Source organism: Dipodomys merriami, unplaced genomic scaffold (assembly GCF_024711535.1).
Source record: "Dipodomys merriami isolate MVZ:Mamm:240054 unplaced genomic scaffold, mDipMer1.0.p SCAF_137, whole genome shotgun sequence".
Classification (NCBI taxonomy): Eukaryota; Metazoa; Chordata; class Mammalia; order Rodentia; family Heteromyidae; genus Dipodomys; species Dipodomys merriami.
In genome coordinates this window covers 2,009,570-2,029,138 of record NW_027202682.1, presented here as the reverse complement: position 1 = coordinate 2,029,138, position 19,569 = coordinate 2,009,570, and the positions used below count along the sequence as shown (strand labels likewise).

Sequence of the window (19,569 nt, the reverse complement as noted above, 5' to 3'; positions counted from 1 at the left end):
AGGGCACTCACCCCGCGCGCCCCCCGCGCCGCGCGCTCGGCCTCGGGCTGTGGAGAAGGGCGCGCCACCCCCCGCCCCACACCCCTCGGCCCCTCACGAGCCGCCGCCGGAAGCACGGCCGCCACTTCCGGGAGGGGCGGGAAGAGCGCCGGTGGCCCGCGCGAGGCTCGTCGGGAGTTGTAGTTCTGCGCGCTCGCGTGTCACGTGGCGGGGCCCGCCGGGCGGTGTAGCTCGCGGGGCCCCGCGCGCCCGCGGCGATGCGGGTGCTGACTCGCAGCCGGAGCCGCGCTCTGGCGGCCGCGTCTCGCGGGCGTGGGGAGGGCCTCGCCGCGCTCCCGAGCGGGACGGCGGCGGCGGGGGCGGCGGCGGCGGCTGGGGCGGCGGGGGCAGGTAGCGTGGCGCCCTCGGGGCTGCGGGAGGAGCCGGGGGGCGGGGAGCGGGCGGTGCGGGAGCCGGCCTGGTGGGGAGCGGGCCGTGCGGGGGGCCGGCCGTGCGGGGAGCGGGCGGTGCGGGAGCCGGCCTGGTGGGGAGCCGGCCGTGCGGGGAGCGGGCCGTGCGGGGGGCCGGCCGTGCGGGGAGCGGGCGGTGCGGGAGCCGGCCGTGCGGGGAGCGGGCCGTGCGGGGAGCGGGCGGTGCGGGAGCCGGCCGTGCGGGGGGCCGGCCGTGCGGGGAGCGGGCGGTGCGGGAGCCGGCCGTGCGGGGGGCCGGCCGTGCGGGGGCCTGGCGGTGCGGGAGCCGGCCGTGCGGGAGCCGGCCGTGCGGGGGGCCGGCCGTGCGGGCTGGCGTCGGACCCGGCACCCCTGGCCGCCAGGCGCGGGCCCGCGGAGCCGGGCGCAGGCGCTCCCGCACACCCATCCTGGTTCCCAGCCCGACGGCTCGGCCCTGAGCCCGGAGCCGCCTCTGTCCCAGCCAGGCTGGGCGCCTAGAATATTCCCTGAGGGGAATCTCCCCGAGCTGGGGAGCTGGGACGCCGGGCCGAGAGAAAACAGGAAAGGGCAAGGCATCCACCGAACGCCCGTCCTGTGGCCACTGAGGACCCGGCGCCCTGTGCGTGCGCCCCACGCGCGGGGACCGACAAGAAGCCCAGCGGGACCTCGGCCTGGGCCTGGGGGGCGGGGGGGCGGGAGGAAGGCCGGCCAGAATGCCAGCGCCACAGGAGCTTGTGAGGTTGGAGTTCATCCTGATTGCCAAGGAGAGTGGTACTCGCCCAAGCTAGGCTGGTAGAAAGTGCTCTCGGATGCAGCTCGATGATCTGTGGGTGCTGACGGGTGCTTTGTCCCTACCCTGCCAAGGACAGTCTCCTCTCTGATCCTGAGCAGTCGTTCAGTGAACAAATCCAGTAACTAACTGGGTAGCCCAGCAGGCAGGTAGCACGTGTACCCTACTCTCACCCTGCTCCTCAGACTGAGTGACACTTTTTGCAGAAGGAAGACAAAGCCACAAGCCTGTCAAACGTCCCTGGAAGAGACTTCGTGTGGCTTACGAGGCTTCAAATGGTGAGGAAGGGGCCCGGGCTGAGCCCTTCTGGGTGCCTGCCTGGGAGCCTCCAGACTGGCAGCGGCAGCTGGCTAACATTCGTACCATGAGAAGCCAGAAGGATGCACCTGTGGACCAGCTGGGCGCTGAGCACTGCTTTGACACCAGTGTCCCTCCCAAAGTGAGTAGGGACTCCATCACGCAGCAGACCCATACGCACCAGCTTTCTCCGGGCAAGAAACATGCGTGCTTCCTCTCAGGCCTCTGACCTCTGACATGAAAGCTTGAGGCCTGGCGGCTCTCTGTCCGCCTGACCCTCCCCTGCAGGTGGCATCCTGAGAGCACATAGCCCAGAGTACCTGGCAACATTGCTGCTTCGTTGTAACCACTCCGCAGGCCTGAGGGTACCTGTGGGGCCTCGGGCTGTACATTTTTCCTTGGCACAGTGCTAGCCAATGTGGGCATTCAATAAGACTTTGCCAACGTGAAACCTAACTCCTTAGACAACATGAATTCTCATCCTCCCTCTGCTACCAGTTGATATGCATATTTTTGTGTCTGACATGCTTTCTCACCCATAAAATGGGTAGTCATTTTTTGTTTCTGTTTTTGGTCAGTCCCGGGGCTTGAACTCTGGGCCTGGGCGCTGTCCCTCAGCTCTTCAGCTCAAGGCGAGCGCTCTACCACTTGAGCCACAGTGCCACTTCAAGTTTTCCGAGTGGTTTATTGGAGATAAGAGTCTCATGGATTTTTCCTGCCCAGGCTGGTTTGGAACCGTGATCCTCAGATCTCAGCCTCCTGAGTAGCTAGGATTACAGGCGTGAGCCACAAACGCCCAGAAAGTTTTTTTTTTTACTGTTGTGTTTTTTTCTGATTTGATTTGGTTTTTGGTTTTGGTTGTGAGACTTGAACTCAGGGCCCAGGCTTTTTCACTCGCGGCTAGTCCTCTACCACTTGGAGCCACAGCGCCACTTCCAGTTTTCTGGTGGATAATTGAAAATAAGAGTCTCACGGACTTTCCTGTTGGGACTGGCTTCAAACCACAATCCTCAGATCTCATCCTCCTGAGTAGCTGGGATGACAGGCGTGAGCCACCGGCCCCCAGTGAGATCCCGGGTATTTTGCTAATTCATTTAGGCTTCACACTGTCCTGTCCTGGGAGGCACATGCCATGTCCTGGGTGATGGCCCCATGGACCCCCGTGGGTAGGAGGTGAGGGTACCACATGGAGGTGAGGAGAGCCAGGGCCCACTTCCTCTCTGGTCCCCGTCACCTCTCAAGCAGGTACAGAGATACCAGGTGCTCTTGTCACTGATGCTCTCCAGCCAGACCAAAGACCAGGTGACGGCGGGTGCCATGAAGCGGCTGCGGGCCCGGGGCCTGACGGTGGACAGGATCCTGCAGACGGATGACAGCACACTGGGCCAGCTCATCTACCCCGTGGGCTTCTGGAGGGTGAGCCAGCTTCTGACAATGGGACCAAGGACGGCACTCGCCTGGGAGACACAGTCAGCGAGCAAGGCAGGCGTCTGACCGCCAGAGCCCGATGCCTCTGCTTCACCTCCTGCCCACCCCCACCCCCCGAGGGAGGGGCCAGGCTGTGGGGCTGGTGCCTGTCCTTGGTGCTCCTTAGCCTTTCCTGTTGGTCCCCCCTTCCTTCCTCCAGCTCCCCACCCAGTCGCCCGCCCTTCCCTTCCTTGCTTTCCCTTTTGTTTACTCCTCGCCTCCCTGGAGTCTGAATGGCACACCCAAAAGAGGCTGTTCCCCGACCCCGCAGAGCCCTGGGTAGTAGGTGGGTGGATCTGTTGAAAGTGGCAGCTGGGTGGGTGGGGCCGCTTCCCTTGGCACCGTGTGGGCTGCGGTGTGTCAGATGGGTTTTAAATAGGCACAGGATGAGAACCGCCTGGCCCGCCCAAAAGCCGGGCTCCAGCCTTCCTTCCCAAAGGCCCAGGTGCCGCCACGCCCAGCTCCTAGGCACGGCTTGCCTTCATGGCCTGACCCCAGCTTCTGGGGGACCAGAGGTCAGGGAGCCCCAGGCCAGGTCCCACAGTAGTCATGTCATTGACCTGTGTGAGCACTAAAACCAGGCATCCAGACCTGCCTGAAGACCTCCCCAGTCCCCCTCTCCCCCTCCTGGGCAGAAGGGCCGCCCGGCGCCCCTACAGGAGTTCTGGGCAGGCGGCTGGCAGCTGGGTACCTGTGGGGCTCTCCAGGGCCCCGGCTTTCCAGGTCCGGCTATGAACCTCACCACTGTCTTTCAGAGCAAGGTCAAGTTCATCAAGCAGACCAGTGCCATCCTGCAGCAGCACTACGACGGTGACATCCCAGCCTCCGTGGCGGAGCTGGTGGCCCTGCCCGGAGTTGGGCCCAAAATGGCACACTTGGCTATGGCTGTGGCCTGGGGCTCTGTGTCAGGCATAGGTGAGTGGCACGTACCACAGAGAGGGAGGAGCTGGCTCTCTGCTGCCCGCTGCCTCTGTGACCTGTGACCCCAGCTCTAGTATCACTCAGGACTCAGCCCAAACGGTCGGAAAGGTGTTTGCAGGCTGCTCATCGCCGAGAGTGACAGCAGGCGCTCACATGTGCTGAGAGCCAGGGGCAGGTCTGTGTGGCCGCTGGGAGGAGTCAGTAACGCTGCTCCCCCGTGGGTGGGCAGGCCAGCCCTGTGGAGCCAGGCCTGGCTGCAGGTGGCCGGGAAGTCCCCAAGATGGTATTTCAGCGGAGAGTGCGGGGCAGGTGGAGTAAGCCAAGCCAGGAGGAGGAGGCAGGTTCCAGGCACCAGGAGCATTGTCTGCAAAGCTACAGGGCAGGGCCGGGCAGGTGGCTCAGTTAGGGTGCTTGCCTAGCGTGCATGAAGCCCTGGGTTCAATTCCTCAGCACCACGTACACTGAAAAAACCAGAAGTGGCGCTGTGGCTCCAGTGGCAGAGTGCTAGCCTTGAGCCAGAGAAGCTCAGAAACAGCGCCCAAGCCCTGAGTGCAAGCCCCAGGACTGGCCAAAAAAAAAGCTACAGGGCAGGAGCAGAAAGTTCTGGAATGAGATGAATAAGTGGGACAATCTGAGGCAGGCTGGGGCAGAGGAGGAGGAAGAAGAGGAGGAAGAGGAAGCGGTTCCTGGAACCCTTTTCCTCCTGGCACAGACGACTCACTGAGGCAGGCACCACGCTGCTTCCTCCTCAGAGGAAAAACACCGCACCTGCCAACCCAGAAACCAGGGTTTGGCCCCAGCCTCCCGGTGTGCCCCCACACTCCAGGCTCCTCTGGGATTGGGCCAGCCGTGGAGGTGAGAGGCTCTCAGGAAAGCCCCGGGCCGGCCATGAGGTGGGAAGAGGGCAGCTAGGGGGCCAGGGCTCTGTTGGGAGCCGGCGGCCACCCAGAAGGACTGCAAGCAGCAGCCCCCGGAAGAGCCAGGCTGGCCTCCCGCACCTGACTCGGTACCCCGCCACCAGCCTCTCAGCAGATACTCGAGCTTATCTGGGTGCTGTCCTCAGCTGCCCGTGTCCCAGGAGTGCTGTGTTGAGGTTGGGCCATTCTCTCGGGGAGGGGCCTGTGGCATTAAGTTGAGATGGTGTCGGAATGCCAGCCTCTGGTGGCTGCCAACAGGGAGCCCTGAGGGCTTCCTCCTAAAGGAAAGAAGTCCTCCCTCTTAAGCTGGAGCCGGGGGAACAGGAGTGTGTTCTCGCTCTGCCCTCTGCATGCCACTGGGCAACCTCAGGTCAGGCTCTTGGCCTCTCTGAGCTTTGGCTTCAAAATAGTGACACGTTTGCCCTTTTTAACTGCCCAGCTGCACAGAAAGCTCTTCTGGCTGGCACGGGAGCCTCACACAGGACAGGGCCCAGTCTTGGGCCCGGGTGTCGTGAGGAACACAGCCATCCCCGTGTTACAGAGGAGGAAACTGAGGCTCAGGGATCCCATGGTGTGGTCCTTTGACCCTTGTCCTCTGCCTACAGCTCCAGGATGCCGTTTGCCAGTGAAACAGGAAGCTGGCAGGGGGGTGACTTTCACTTAGCAGGGCCAGGGCTGCGGCTGGGCAGGAGGCCGCCCCAGTGAGAGTCACGGTGGCCAGTTGGTAGGAGCAGGTGTGACAGCTGCGGCCGCCAGGCCGCACTGCCCACTCGGGCCCTGGTGTCTAGTGGCAGTGACCGCTCCGCAGCAGTGACCGCGGGCCACTTCACGGGGCCAAGCTGTGCCGCTCCGCTTTGAACCCCGGGAGTCTGGTCAGAGGAAGCAGGGCAAGGCCCTTCCTGGCCTAGGCCTTCTCCCCAGGGACTGTAGGTAGGGGAGTCCACGCTTGTGTTTCTTCATTCACCGTAAGCATGCCTCTGCCGCTGGGCTGCACCCCCAGAAAGCACACACTTTGGAGTGAGGACCCTGCTAGGCTTCAGTTTCTATGGCTAGGTGCCTCATAAAGACTTCCTGAGGCCGGGCGCCGGCGGCTCACGCCTGTCATCCTAGCAGTTCAGGAGACTGAGATCTAAGGATCGTGATTCAAAGCCAGCCAGAACAGGAACGTCTGTGAGACTCTTAGCTCCAATTAAGCACCAGAAAAACTGGAAATGGAGCTGTGGCTCAAGTAGTACAATGCTAGCTTTGAGCAACAAAGCTCAAGGACAGTGCCCAGGCCCTGAGTGCAAGCCCTAGGACCAGTCCCCAGTCCCCAGCCCCAGGCGCCAGAACAACTTCCTAATCTGAGGCAGGTAAATCTCAGCACAGGGCCTGACTCACAAGTGTTGTACCTGGGTTAGCTGTGTTACTGTCAAGAGAAGACGAGCCCAGGGCAGCAGTGCTTATACACACACACACAGACACACACACGTGTTCAGATGGCACCAGACGAGCATCTGAGAGGGCTGGGAAGGCGGCTCAGTGGTAGAGCGCTTGCCTTGCATGCCTGAGGCACTAGGTTCCATTCCTCAGCACCACATAAGCAAAAAGAAAAAAGCCGGAAGTGGCGCTGTGGCTCAAGTGGTAGAGCGCTAGCCTTGAGCTGAAGAGCTGAGGGACAGCGCCCAGGCCCAGAGTTCAGGCCCCAAGACCGGACCCAAAATAAAAATAAACGAGCATCTGAGAATGGGTCAGCCCAGAGCAGAAGCTACACGCCCCCAAGCTGCCCCATGATTGGGGTGCTGACACCTGAGGCAGCCCAGTGGCAGAGGCGTATCAGTCACTCAGACCCTCAGCCAGCACTGTGGCCCCAGGGCGGTGCAGGAGGGAGACCCCGCCCTCAGCCTGTCTCCACTCCCTGCTTCCTCTGCCCTTTGCCGTGCAGCAGTGGACACTCACGTGCACAGGATTGCTAACCGGCTGGGATGGACCAAGAAGGCAACCAAGTCCCCAGAGAAGACGAGGGAAGCCCTGGAGGAATGGCTGCCTAGGTAAGCCGGGGTGGGTGGGAGACGGGCGGGAAGCACTCCCCGCTCCCTCTTCTCCCTCTCACCCAGCCCTCATCCTCACAGGGAGCTGTGGGGCGAGATCAACGGGCTGCTGGTGGGCTTTGGCCAGCAGACCTGCCTGCCTGTCCACCCTCGCTGCCAGGCCTGCCTCAACCGGGCCCTGTGTCCGGCTGCCCAGGGCTTCTGAGCTCCAGGGGCTCTGGCCTGGGTGCTGAAGCGGCCGCTATCTGTAAAGTGCCTTTGCTTGGGGAGCCACAGTCTAATAAACGTTGGGGGGGGGTTACAGTTGGAGTCTGGCTGCCTTCTTTTCCTGAGGTGTAGGAGCAGGCCGGGAAGCGCGTGTACATGCGTGCCTGTGCCCCGTGCTCGCGTGTTTGGAGCAGGGCCACCTGGGGGGGGCAACGTGACACAACCCACATTGTGTACTTAGGGAGGGACGGAGGGGGGACAGCGTGGGGCACCAAGAATCAGGAGGCGGAAACGGGCAGCCAGCTGCAGCCCCTGGCCTCGCAGTCTACAGGCCCGGCAGGTTCTCCACCCAGAGCCCCCACCAGCTCCTGAGCTTGTGCAAGAGCCCATTCCCCCCACCCCCAGCCTCCCCCCACACCCCCTACATCACACACACACATCCTCAGAAAGGGAGAGAGGGAGGCCCGGGCTCTGACGGACAGCGCATGGGCTTGGCCTGAGACCCACTGGCCGGAGGGGCAAGGACGCGGTGAGGCCAGCCCCGGCCGGAGGGCAGGAGGCGGGGGCCCGCCGTGTGGAAAGGGGCAGGGCCCCCAGAATGTGATCGACTATGGCACAGGACAGGTCCTGAGGCCCAGTCGAGAAGCCGCCCGGTCTGCAGGCCACTGTGGCTCCCTTAGAGCGGGCCTCACCCCCCCAGGGTCCCCACCTCCAGCCCTCACTCGACCAGAGACTCAGGACAGACAGACACGGGGTCAGAGGCAAGGCCCGTTTATTCGGAGGGCGCGCATGCGCTATGGCTTACAAGGCAGACAGCAGTGCTGGTCGATCGGGTCCAGCGGTTCAGGGTGCTGAGGAAAGGGCAGAGTTGACGGGGTGTCTGGGGGTGGGCGCCAGGCAGGCGCAAGGCAGGGGCTGGTTTCTGAAGCCCAGGGGTCTTCCAGGGAGCAGCTCCGTGATCCCCAGGCCTGGAGCAGAGGTGCAGGACCGGGGGGCCTGTCCGGAGGCCATCCCCTTGGGGGGTGGGGCCTTTGTCATCAAGCCCAGGCCCTTCACTCCAGCCCACCCGCAAGGTGGGAGCAGCACAGAGAAGCGGGGGGGGGGGGGGGCTGGCCTAGGAACCCCACACCCACACACCAGGGCGGTCACGGGGAGGGTGGAGGATGGCTCTCACAGCAACGCCTGGCTTCTCCAGCCTTACCCAGAGTCCCATGTGGGCCTGGCCTGGGGCCCCTGGGGCTCCACTCAGGATGGCGCGGCCAAGGGGTCGTGGAGGAAATGGTTTGCCGTGAAAGGTTTGTTTTATTGCGGTTATTTGGAGAGCATGTCCTGGTGGGGGGGAGGGGGGCTCTCGTATTAAGTGGAAACATGTGGGGAGCTGGAGATCTTTTTGGAAAAAAAAAAAAAAAAAAGGCAGAAACTCATTCCTTTTAGTCAGCAGACCCAGGGTAGAGCAGCAAAGACGCTGGCCAGCAGTCCCACGCCGTCCCACTCTCTCTGTCTCTGTCTTTCTCATTCTCCTGGTATCTCTCTTCCTGTCTCTCTCGATCTCTGTGTCTCTCATGTCTCTGCCTCTCTCTCCCCTTCCACCTGCTGCAGCAGCCCCAGCACCCAGTGGATGGGAGGCAGGACTGGGGGCTCCCTGGGGCATGGGTAGTTTTCTGGGTGGCGTGGAGACCGCCCTCTCGTCCAGTGAGGCCAGAGGGGCTTGGTTCGGTCCCGAGGTCGGCACAGGAGGAGGTCCAGGGGCCCGGACAGCGGGGAGGGGCTCAGAAGTTGCTGAAGATCTCCCGCTTCCGGTTCCAGTCCATCTGCGGTGCCCGCTTGTTGACCCGCGTGGCTCGGGCCTTCTCCTTGGCTTCAGCTGCCGTGGGGCTGAGGTGGAGGCCGCTCTCCTGGAAGGGGTCTCTCTTCCAGGCACTGCCATCCTGGGAGGGATGGGGGGGACAGGGGGCAGATGTGAGTTCTAGACTCATGCCCCAGACCAGAGTCTCCCAAGGAGCTCATACCCAAGGCCACCTGCCTGCAGGGCTGGGGGGGGGAGGTGGGGTCCCCGGGACTGCTCCGCAGGACCCGGCCCTGCTCCCCTGGTGCAGGCATTACCTGCAGAGGCGTTACCTCAGTGTCCTTGTCAGAGCCGGGCAGGTCGCTGCGGGACGAGCACACCGAACCACCATTGAGCTAGGAAACCAAGGGCACGTTGTGGCCTGGGCACCCACCAACCCCCGGTCTTCACCAACACACCTCCACAGAGACACACACACACCCCCGCGGCAGTGAGCACCACACAGCCGGCAGGGCAGGACGTGGCACCAGCCCTGACCAGGCAAGCGGCTGCGCCTGCGGGCGCGGGGCAGCGGCGGGGGCGTCACCCGGGGTGGGCAAGCGCCAGCTCCCAGGGACCTGGACCTGGGGGCTGAAGGAGACGCGGCCCCCGTGCAGTGCTGGGGACGGGGCAGGGGGAGACGGTCCACCTGCGGGTGCTTCTCACCTGGGCGGAGCCGGTCCCGTTGGTGACTGGCGATGGCAGTGGACCTGCGGGGACAGTGTGTCGGTGGCCACCCCGCTTTCCCACGGCCCCCCACCCCGCCCCCCGTGGGGTGGCAGCCCACCTTCCACGTGCTGCTCGGTAGGGGTGACCCGCAGCCGCTTGAAGTACTCGTCCGTCTCGGGGTCCACCACCAGCAGCCGGGCCTCGTCCTCCCGCGCCTTGATGCTGGCCACAACTTGGGCGTGGCGCAGGTCCTCCACGTTCCGTCCATTCACCTGCCGCCCGCCACACACGGGGTCAGCCCGGCCAGGGGCAGGCGCCCCGCGCCACCCAGCCGGGTGTGCCATCAAATATTCATCAGAGCCACACCAGCTGAGGAAGCCAGCCGAGGCCAGCTCAGGTTCCCCGGGGCTCCCTTCCCCTGGGGGGGGCCAGGGCCCGGGACACAGACGCGCAGGTGGGGGCGCAGTACCTCGATGAGCCGGTCCTGGGCCCGGAGGCCAGAGTGGGAGGCAGGGGAGTCCGGGTCCACAGAGCGGATGTACTGGCCCGGCCGGGACTTGTCGCTGTGCAGGTTGAAGCCGTAGCCCTGGGGTCCCTTGCGCATATGGCAGAGCCGCGGGCGCAGCTCCCTTGGGGGCCCATTGACACCCTGTGGGCACAGGAGAGGGGCATCTGGCTGGCCTCCAGCCTCGGCGGCCACTCCTCCCCACCCTGCTCACCGCCCAGCCCCAGACAGCTACAGACTCCACCCCACACCCCACGGGCTCCGTGAAGCCGCCTGGGGCCCGGCTCTAGCTGTGGAGTTTGGGGCAGAGCCTGTTTCCAAACACAGAACGTCGGATGGCCCCCGTGCCTTGGGGGGGTGCAGGTTCAGGAGGTAGAGAAGGCCAGGCAGGATGAGTTACACACACACACACACACACACACACACACACCCATCACAGGATCCAGGGAGGCTGGGGCCACACGCAGGGAGGGAAGGGGTGCGCATGCCTCCCATTCCCTCCCCGCCTGTGGCCGGGGTAGCTTTGCTTTCTCCCCAGGCCTCAGAGAGGCAGTTGGGCGGCAGGGCTGCGCGGTGCCGGCTGTGTTTGCTTTCACATTCCAGCACACACACACACACACACACACACACACACACACACACACACACACACACACACACACACACACACACACACACACACACACACGGGAGACGCCCCCACCCCGCTGGGGCCCACAAAGGACTGGAAGGCAAGATCCCCACGCGGAAGGACTCCCGGAGCCCCATGGAACTCACCCCCCCCCCCAGCCCTGCCTCACTTTACCTCTGGCATCCTGCAGGGGGATTTGCAAGCCAGGGGAGAGGGGGCTGTGCAGGCAGAGGCTGGGCTTGGTGCTGACCCCCACCCGGCCAGGGGGCCAGGGCAGTGGCCGTGCTGTTGAATGGCCAGAGGCTGCTGGTGCTCAGTTACACAGGGCGGCGGGGCTCAGGTTTCTGGGGGTGTGCGCAGGTGAGAGCGCACTGGCCGGGCTCACAGGGGCGCTGGGCCCTCGGCCTCCTGAAGCGCCCTGTGGACCTCCGTGCCGGCCGGGGAGCATGTGCGGGACTCCGGCCCTCTCAGCCTTGCGTCAGGAAGCCCTTCCCGCACCCCAGAGTCTGGTGAGACCCTCCTCCTGCTGGCCCTCTCACCCCCTTCGCAGTATGGCCACCATCTGCCCCACCGTCCCAGGAAGTTTGGGGACTGGCGCTGCCCCTGAGCCCCTGGGGGCTCATCGGGGGCTGCCAAGGGAGCCAAATCCAGGACTCTCCAGAGCCCAGCTCTGGTGACGCTTCCCAGCCAGCCCTAGGGCCTTGGGACAGGTCTGGCCGTCCCCCCACAGAAGTGTCAGGGAGGGACACAGTCAGGGTGCAGGTCAAGGCAGCCCTCCCCAACCCACCCACGAGGAGGGAGGGAAGGGAAGGGAAGGAAGAGCAGAAGCAGAGACAGAAACCAGAGCCAGCTCCCAGAGGCCTGGCGGTGTGGCATGGGCCCGCGAGGCTTGTGGACACAGCACCGGAGCAGGGCCACAGGGCATGGTCCTGGAGACAGACACACACCCAGTTCCACGGTGCCACCCCCCCCCTGCCCCGCCTGTGGCCTCTTCCCATGGCCCCTGTAACTGTCTGTAGGACGGGGTTTCTCAAGGCTCCAAACGGGAAGCAGGATTTGGCGGGGTATCCGGGGTCACAGAGTCACAAGGCCAGGCGGAGGCCACATCCGTGTTCTGGGGGTTCAGGGGTGTCACGCTGGCTGTCCCCTGCCCCAGCACACTCAGCTCACACCCAGCACCACACCCAGCAACTCTCAACCCCTCTGTTTACACACAGGGTAGGGTCCTGCGGCTGCGGATAGATGCTCTGGGACCCCAACACGGGAGCCCCATTGGCCAAGCTGTGGGGTGTTGAAGGCAGGGAAGGAGAGGTGCCCCCCCCAGCAGCAGGAGGGGCGCATTGCTAACATTCCTCCTCCCAGGGCTGGCTCAGCGCACTTCCTGCGCCTCCCGCAGGCAGGCGGCTCCCACGGGCTCCCAGCCCCACGGTCAACACGCCGGGCAAGCCCTAGCTCCCCCGCCAAGCCCGTCAGCAGACAAAGAGGCTGGCATGGAGGTGCCCCGGGAGCCGGGCTATGCCCCCCACCCGGGTGACTCACTAGGCCTGGCAGAGAAAGGCCCCCATTGTTGCTGGCGGTCCCTGAATCTGCGCTCCCTCCCTGGAGCCGGAGCCGAAGGCTGCGGTGCTCACAGCCAGCTCCAGCTCGGCCCTCGCCTGACCTGTGCCAGCCCCGGGGGCTGCTGCCGCTGGGTTGTGGCTCCTAGGGCTGGGGCGGGCGGCAGGACACTCCCAGAGCGGGCCATGCGGGGAGGACAGAGGCCCTGCGGGGCGGGCGGCGGTGGTCCTGTGCCGGTGGCTCAAGCTCTCCGGCCGGCACATACAGACACCCACTTATCTATCTCCCGCAGTGACCCCAGTTCCCTGGGGATGGGTGGGTGGGGACAGAGGGGGGCTGAGTCACTTTGGGGAGCAGGGTGGTGACTGACCCCCCTCCCTGGCTGAGGCACACCCCCCCCAGCTACATTTCCGTCCCAAGAAAGGAAGGAAGGAAGTTTCTGGGAGGCCCTGCCCTGCTCGGGACCCACGGCTGGACAGACGGATGGGGAGACCGGCCAGGGAGGGGACCCAGCTCAGAAGAGGAGGGAGGGAGCCATCCCCCTCCCCCAAGCCTCTCTCCTCACTCAGTGCACCCCCCCAGGCCCGGAGTGGGGACCCCGAGGGAGAGAGGAGGCAGAAGGCCAGCTATGGCACCGCTACCGCCGGCCCTGGCGCGGCCAGCACCGCGGGGGTGTCCCTGCCACCCCCCCACAGCTGCAGCCACCCCCGGCCCCAGGCGGCCCCGGCTGAGCCACCAAAGCCTCCACGGCTCCCCACCGCACATGGGCATCCTCAGGGGCTCCACCCCCCTGTCCCGGCCAGGACAGGGGACACAGAGGCCCAGGCAGGGCAAGCGCAGCACTAAGGGGCACCAGGTGAGACCCCAACCCCACAACAAAGCACAGCAACACACCCGCGTTAGAGCACAGCCCGCCCCGGCCCCCGCGGGGAAGCCTCTGAGCCTGGTTTTCAGAGATCAGAAGAGGCTGTTCCTCTCCCTTCCAGGGGCACGCCTGACCCCTGGGCTGCCCACCATACCCCTTTTGTTTCTCTAAAAATACGCCCGGAGGCAGCCCCCTCCTAGGCCTTCCTGCAGCCTGAAATAGCCCAGGGGGAAGGCCCCACCCGAGGCCCAGGCCCCCCCACCCCCACCTCCAGATAAGGGTCCAGGGCAGAGTTTTCCACAGGAAGGTGAACTCAGCTGTTTGTGTCTAAATGAATGGACAAACGTCTGGGGGGGAGGGGGGCTTCCTCCCGTCGGGGAGGGCGGGGTGCTGGGAAAGAAGCCGGCTCCCATCCTCGGCCAGGGCACGCGGGGCCTGGAGCGGCCAGGTTCCCCCGTGTCAGCTGGCCACCCACGTGGGGTCCCGTCCTGGCCGGTCAGCAGCCACGGAGCAAAGCCCAGCTGCCCAGCCTCCACACCTGCCCTGGACTCCCCCAGAAGCAAAAGCACCTCACAGCCCGGCCCACGGCAGCCCTCAGCCACGGGTCCTGCTGTGAAGGAGTCTCTCCCCACACCACAACAGGCCTGCCTGGCCCGGCTCACAGCCCAGCCAGCACCCATGGGGAGAGGGCAGAGGCCGGGGGCCCTGCAGACCCACGACTTCATTCACACCTGACAGTCTACCAGCCCTCAGCCACGGCTCGCCAAGGGGTGCCTGGAAACCTCCGGTGCTTAAATCCCTTCAAAGGATTTGTTGAAAAAAAGAAAAGAAAAGAAGGGAGAAAAAAACAAAGACTCAGAGCACTAGTCTAGCTAGCAAGCACAAGCCACAAGCCACAAGGCTTTGAGTTCAAACTCCCCCCCAACACACACACACACACACACACACACACACACACACACACACACACACACACACACACACGCAGCGTGGAAGGTACAAGAGATAATAATACCAGAGCCTCCAAGAGGCCACGCACACAGTCTGGGTCCTTCCTCCTGACTTCCAGGTAAGGCCAGGCTGGCCACGGGAAGGACGGAGAGCAGGCCTTTCCCTGTTCTTTCTGGGTCCGGTCTGGGAGGGGGAGGGGTTGCCACTGGGTGTCCACGTTTGGGGTGAAGGTGAGCCCGCTCTACAACGACCCAGCTCGGCACCTGGGCTGCTGGGGGCTGATGGCAGCTCCCCTGGACACCAGCCCTCCCCCGCCCCGGTCCAGCCACAACACCCACAGAGGCGGCCAGCTGCCCTGCGCCAGGCCCTCACAGCACATAGAGACGAGGACAAGGCTGGACACCGTCCTCAAATGTCCCAGGATTCCTCAGCCACCGGGCGCAGAGAGCAGGCTGATTGCAGGCAGAGAGAGTGGTCCCAAGAGACCTATAGGGCGGTCACTGCAGGAGGGAAAGGACCCCGAAAGGAAGAAGGAATGCAGGCTTGGGGAGGCGGCCAGCGGCAAAGGCTGTTATTTAAAGGCCGAGATGGCGGTCCTGGAGAAAGCCAAGGTGGCCGGGAGTCAGAGCCTGCCGTACCTTCTGGCCAGTGTCAGAACTGAGGCTGCCCACACGTGCCCAGTCGGACTTCAGTTCCCAGGGTTCGCTGGCCGGCGGAAGCCCTCCGTGAGCCATCTCCTCGGTGCAGGTCAGCTGCCGCCGGCGGAGCTCCTCATCCGTCTCCTTGTCCACCACCAGCAGCCGCGTCTGCCCCTCCACAGCCTTGATCCTCTGCACCACCTGGGCGGGGGCGGGAGCAGGGGTGGGTCGGCGGCCAACACCCTGGGCAGCACATGGGCAGTGCCACCACTCCGGGCTGGCCCCAGCAGACAGGCGGCCGGTCTGCCAGCGGTGGGTGGCTGCACCAGAGGCCTGCAGGCTCCACCCTCCACCTCCAGGGGCCAGCAGCTCCCTCCTTCCCTCCCTCTTCTCCCTGGGCTCTTGACACGAAGGCCCAGGCTGCCAGGATTGGAGGGGGTGTCCTCTTAAGGGCCTGGCCCTTGACTTAGGGCCTTGTCCAGGCAGGCCAGGAGCTGCTGCAGGACACAGATGCCATCTGTCCCGATATGAGAAAAACCTGAGCGGGTGCCGGCCCGCGTCTGCATGCATGCGTGCATGCGCACATGTGTGTACACAGGTGTTCCTGGACACGAATCTGTTTAAAAGCCTGTCTTTCCTAGATGGCTGCAGAGACAGACCTGGAGCTCGACCCCAGCCTGCTGAGCCTGCAAAGAGAGGAACCCTGGATGTGTGTGGCTGCAGCTCCCACACATCCGGAAGTAGCAGGCCAGGACGGGGGGGGGGGGAGCACCCCGGGACAGCACAGCTTTACGGCTGTGTGTGTGTGTGTGTGTGTGTGTGTGTGAGATGGGGCACAGAGGGCACATGGGCGCGTCGGGTGCACCTGAGGGGAGGAGAGACAACCACCCCACTCTGTCCCCTCGGCCGGGGGGGGCACGTACCATCACTCCATTCAGCCAACGTCAACACATGGGAAAGCCTGACCTGTCCCTCCTCTCTCCCTGCAGCCCCGCAGAACAGGGGAACCCAGCACCCCACTGAGCCAGTCCCCCCACAATCTCTGAGACTCAATTTCCTCATCTGTAACTTGGGGGGAAGGACCAGAAGTCACACGTCCTGCCCTCCTGGACAATGGAAAAGGTCCCCTATGATTCTGTGTATGGAGTCCTTAGAGACCAGCACCCCTCAGGCCTGAGACAAACAGGTGCCCTTGGGCCTGGGCAGGGTGTTAGAGGCAGGACATGCCACCCCTATCAGGCCCTCCCCGTTGGTTGGGCCAAACCTCCGGCCCAGCTCCCACCCTTCTTGAACAAATAACCAGAAACAGGGGAAACTCCAGGCGGGAGACGGGACAGCAGGCGGTTGAACAGACAGGGCCCTGGGGGGGAGATAGGAGTTGGTGGCCAGCCCAGCCAAGTACCCATCTGTTATCTCCAGACTCCAGCGGTGTGAACACAGACAGGTCACCGACTTGCTGTTGCTGTGAGGGACCCAGGAGACCCAGAGGGAAGGGATGGAGGGAGGCTGGACTCCAGGGAGGGTCTGAGAGGGGTCAGCCAGACATCCAACCTCGCAGAAGCTGCAGAGGGGAGGCGGGAAGGCCTTTTGCCAGCTGAGGACATCGGGTGGTGGCACTTAAGGGACCACGGGAGTCCGGGGACGTGCTGCCCCTGGGGCCAGTTCCATGGCACCCAGCAGACCTGGAGGGAGGCACCCTGGTACACCGCCCGTGACACTTGTGTGTACACATGCCTCATGTGCACAGGGCACACACATGTCCAGCCCGCACACGTCAGGACACGGGGACCAATGCGTGTCTGCAGACGCACACAGGTCTGCCCAGGTCTGGCGGAGCCCCAGCTCCTCCTCGAGGTCCCTGTGATCTCCCCCAGGCCCACACACTCGCAGGGCCGCCAGCGACTGACCCCGGCGGCGCTGGTGGCGGTTTGCGAAGGCCAAACCAGCCAGAGCCTGGCCGGGTGGCCCGAGCAGCCGCAGTGCGGCCCCTACGGGCGGGGAACCCCGCGTCCCCTTCCCCTTCCCCTCCACCTCCGGTCAGGACGGAGCTTCCCGGGGAGCCTCGGTGCTGGAGCCTGCGCACGACCGGACCGCGGCAGGATGGGGGTGGGGGGACCCGGCCGCCAGGGGTCGCGCGGGGGCCCGGGGATCTCGAGGGGGGCCGGGGATCTCGAGGGGGGCCGGGGATCTCGAGGGGGGCCGGGGATCTCGAGGGGAGTCCTGGACTCGAGCAGGGGGGGGTGTCCTGGACTCGCGCGGGGGTCCGGGGATCTCGAAGGGGGTCCGGGGATCTCGAGGGGGGGTCCTGGATCGCGCGGGGGCCCGGGGATCTCGAGGGAGCCCGGGGATCTCGAGGGGGTCCGGGGATCTCGAGGGGGCCCGGGGATCTCGAGGGGGTCAGAGGATCTCGAGGGGGCCCGGGGATCTCGAGGGGTCCCGGGGATCGCGCGGGGGTCCGGGGATCGCGAGGGGGTCCGGGGATCGCGCGGGGGACGGGGATCGCGAGGGGGTCCGGGGATCGCGCGGGGGTCCGGGGATCGCGAGGGGGTCCGGGGATCGCGAGGGGGTCCGGGGATCGCGAGGGGGTCCGGGGGTCGCGCGGGGGCCCGGGGATCGCGCGGGGGTCCGGGGATCGCGAGGGGGTCCGGGGACCGCGCGGGGCTCCGGGTCGCGCGGGCCGGGCTCGCGCGGGCTCCCACCTGGTGGTGCGTCTCGCCCTCCACGTTGACGCCGTTGACCTCGACCAGGCGGTCCCCGGCGCGCAGCGCGGCCGCCTCGGCGGGGGAGCCGGGCTCCACGCGCCGGATGAACTGCCCGCGGCGGCCCTTCTCGCCGTGCAGGTGGAAGCCGTAGCCCTGCTCGCCGCGCACCAGGCGGCACAGGCGCGGCCGCAACGGCTCCGGCGCGGCCATGGCGCCCGCGGCGGCCGGAGGCCCCCGGCCCGCGGCGCTCTCGGGGCGGCGGGCGGCGGGGACGGCGCGGGCGGACCCGGCAGCGGCCTCCGGGGCTCGCGCTCCGCTCCCGGCGCCTCCGGCTCGGGCTCGGGCCTCGCTCGGGCTGCGGCGCCGCCCCCGCGCCCGCCCCTTCCCGCCCCCGCCGAGCCCCGCGGCCCGGCCCCCGCCCCGGCCGCCCGCCAACCCGCGGGGAGGGGGGGCGGTGCGCGGCGGGGCCCGCAGGCCGGGGACCCCGCCCTCCCCTCCCGGATCCCCCCTCGATCCCCCTCCAGGCCCCGCCCCCTTCTGTCCAGGAACACGTATTGGACACCTGCGGGGCCCGGCCTGGACGCGGGGTCCGGGCCTTTCCTCCCCCCCTCCCCCCGCCGGGCCCGCGCGCCCCCCTCCCCTGTCCCCCCCCTCCCCTGCCCCCCCCGCCCACTCGGACTCCTTCCTGCAGCCAGAGCTGAGCTCGGGACCTGGGGGAGGGGACGCAGCCCGCGTGTGCACGCACGCACACACACACACATATATACACACACATTCACACGCACCATCACCGCGGCGCCCCGCCCCTCCCGGGAGGTTTGTGTGGTCACTGCCCTACACAGCATTAACCATCCTGCCCCCAGCACCCCCTGACCGTGGGCACGCGAGTGTGCCAGGCTGGCCGGGGGTCTGAGCGGCCTTCAAATGGGCCGAGGACTTTGGTCCCTGGACTCTGGGCAGTGGTCAGCTGCCCTACGTTAAACAGGCCGCTGCAGGTCCCCCCTCCCCAGTCAGTCACCAGCCCTCCACTGCTCCCTCCTCCAGCGTGACTGCCAGGCTTCACCCTGAACAGCCAGTGAAAAGAATCACACACTTCCTGTCCCTCTGGGTGTAGGCACCTGAATAACCCCTCCGACAGACAGACGGCTGAGGGCACGGAGGTGTGGAGAGGGAAGAGACCCACGTAAGGCTCTCCACCGCCAGGGTTGTGAGACCACATTCCTTGCGGGTGGGCCCGAGCTCTCCCAGCCACATCCGACTCTCCTCCTAGCCCCCCAGCATTCAGAGGCTTACATACCGGACTCCCTGAGGCCAGGCATAGCCAGCCTAGACAGCTTCCCATGTGGACAGGAGAATCAGGCTTCCCTCTGTCCTCGCTCCTCTCCTCTCCTCTCCTCTCCTCTCCTCCACTCCTCTCCAGTGTCCTTGGCATGGTCTCCCCACCCATGCCCAGAGCCCGCCTCTGGCAGCATCCTGGGCCGTGGTCCCTTGGGTGCCCACACCCCATCCACTACCCCTAAAAGCCACTTAGGTAGGCTGTGGCTGAATGGCTGCTCCATATCTTCACAACTCCTGACTGATGCTGCCTAGGCTCCTGGCCTCCTCCATCTGTCTGTCTGCCTGGCTAGAGGTTGCCTATCTGGCCCATTTCTGGTTTCCCTGAGCCCAGCCTATGGAGATTATGCAGAAGCACTGGTGAACCTGTCCAGCTTTGGTGGGGGGGGGGGTCATTCTCCAGCAACTAGGACCATCTCAGACCTGCTGGTTGCTGCATTGTGGCCACTCTGGAGAGTTAGAATGGAAAATCTCCAGGCGAGAGAGTAGGAAACAAATGGAGCCCAGGGCCTCAACGGCAGGAGGCTCGGAGACCTCAGTTTCCCCCTCAGGTTCCCACTCAGCCATGTGCCTTCACTGGTCTTCTGCAGCCCAGGACCCAATGGCACCGTCTGGCCTGTGAGTAAAGATTGGCTTAGGTGAAGCCAGGCTGGAGGTCAAGGCAGTGCAGGATAGGGCAGGTGGTGACAGCCAGTGACCAGGACACCACAGTGTCACAGGACACTGCACACAGTCAGAGCAGAGGAGATCCCAAAGAGAAAAGGAGGTGCCAAGGAATGTAACAGAATAACAAAGGAAGTGCTGTGGGTAACAGCATGGGAATACAGGCAACCA

The 19,569-nt window shown here is 65.3% G+C and overlaps 3 protein-coding genes across 14 annotated transcripts in view; 1 reads left to right on the top strand and 2 right to left on the bottom strand.

Annotated features, from left to right (window-relative positions):
- The window catches only part of LOC138825437 (tuberin), a 34,306-nt gene extending 34,223 nt beyond the window's left edge, over positions 1–83 (bottom strand). For all 9 annotated transcript variants that reach the window (XR_011371399.1, XM_070019994.1, XM_070019996.1 and 6 more), the window contains exon 1: positions 12–83. The gene's annotated coding sequence lies outside the window, so the exon portion shown is untranslated. The remainder of the gene's footprint in view (positions 1–11) is intronic.
- Positions 84–224: 141 nt separating this feature from the next.
- LOC138825315 (endonuclease III-like protein 1) lies at positions 225–7,153 on the top strand. 2 transcript variants are annotated; one of them, XM_070019716.1, is made up of 6 exons: positions 225–390; positions 1,425–1,657; positions 2,761–2,931; positions 3,738–3,897; positions 6,745–6,850; positions 6,932–7,153. In XM_070019716.1, the coding sequence occupies exons 1-6, from the start codon at positions 258–260 to the stop codon at positions 7,053–7,055; spliced, it is 927 nt and encodes a 308-aa protein (XP_069875817.1). In that variant the 5' UTR covers positions 225–257; the 3' UTR covers positions 7,056–7,153. The 2 variants fall into 2 exon arrangements, with proteins under 2 accessions (XP_069875817.1, XP_069875816.1); XM_070019715.1 differs by having other exon boundaries at positions 2,758–2,931.
- A 659-nt stretch (positions 7,154–7,812) lies between these two features.
- Positions 7,813–18,762, bottom strand: LOC138825434 (Na(+)/H(+) exchange regulatory cofactor NHE-RF2). Of its 3 annotated transcripts, none has more exons than XM_070019987.1 (7): positions 18,698–18,762; positions 14,699–14,899; positions 10,021–10,200; positions 9,670–9,823; positions 9,549–9,592; positions 9,161–9,238; positions 7,813–8,985 (listed from the first exon to the last, which is right to left on the bottom strand). In XM_070019987.1, the coding sequence occupies exons 1-7, from the start codon at positions 18,740–18,742 to the stop codon at positions 8,827–8,829; spliced, it is 861 nt and encodes a 286-aa protein (XP_069876088.1). In that variant the 5' UTR covers positions 18,743–18,762; the 3' UTR covers positions 7,813–8,826. The 3 variants fall into 3 exon arrangements, with proteins under 3 accessions (XP_069876088.1, XP_069876086.1, XP_069876087.1); XM_070019985.1 differs by lacking the exon at positions 18,698–18,762 and adding an exon at positions 17,398–17,675; XM_070019986.1 differs by lacking the exon at positions 18,698–18,762 and adding an exon at positions 17,398–17,669 and having other exon boundaries at positions 9,176–9,238.
- Positions 18,763–19,569: the final 807 nt, after the last annotated feature.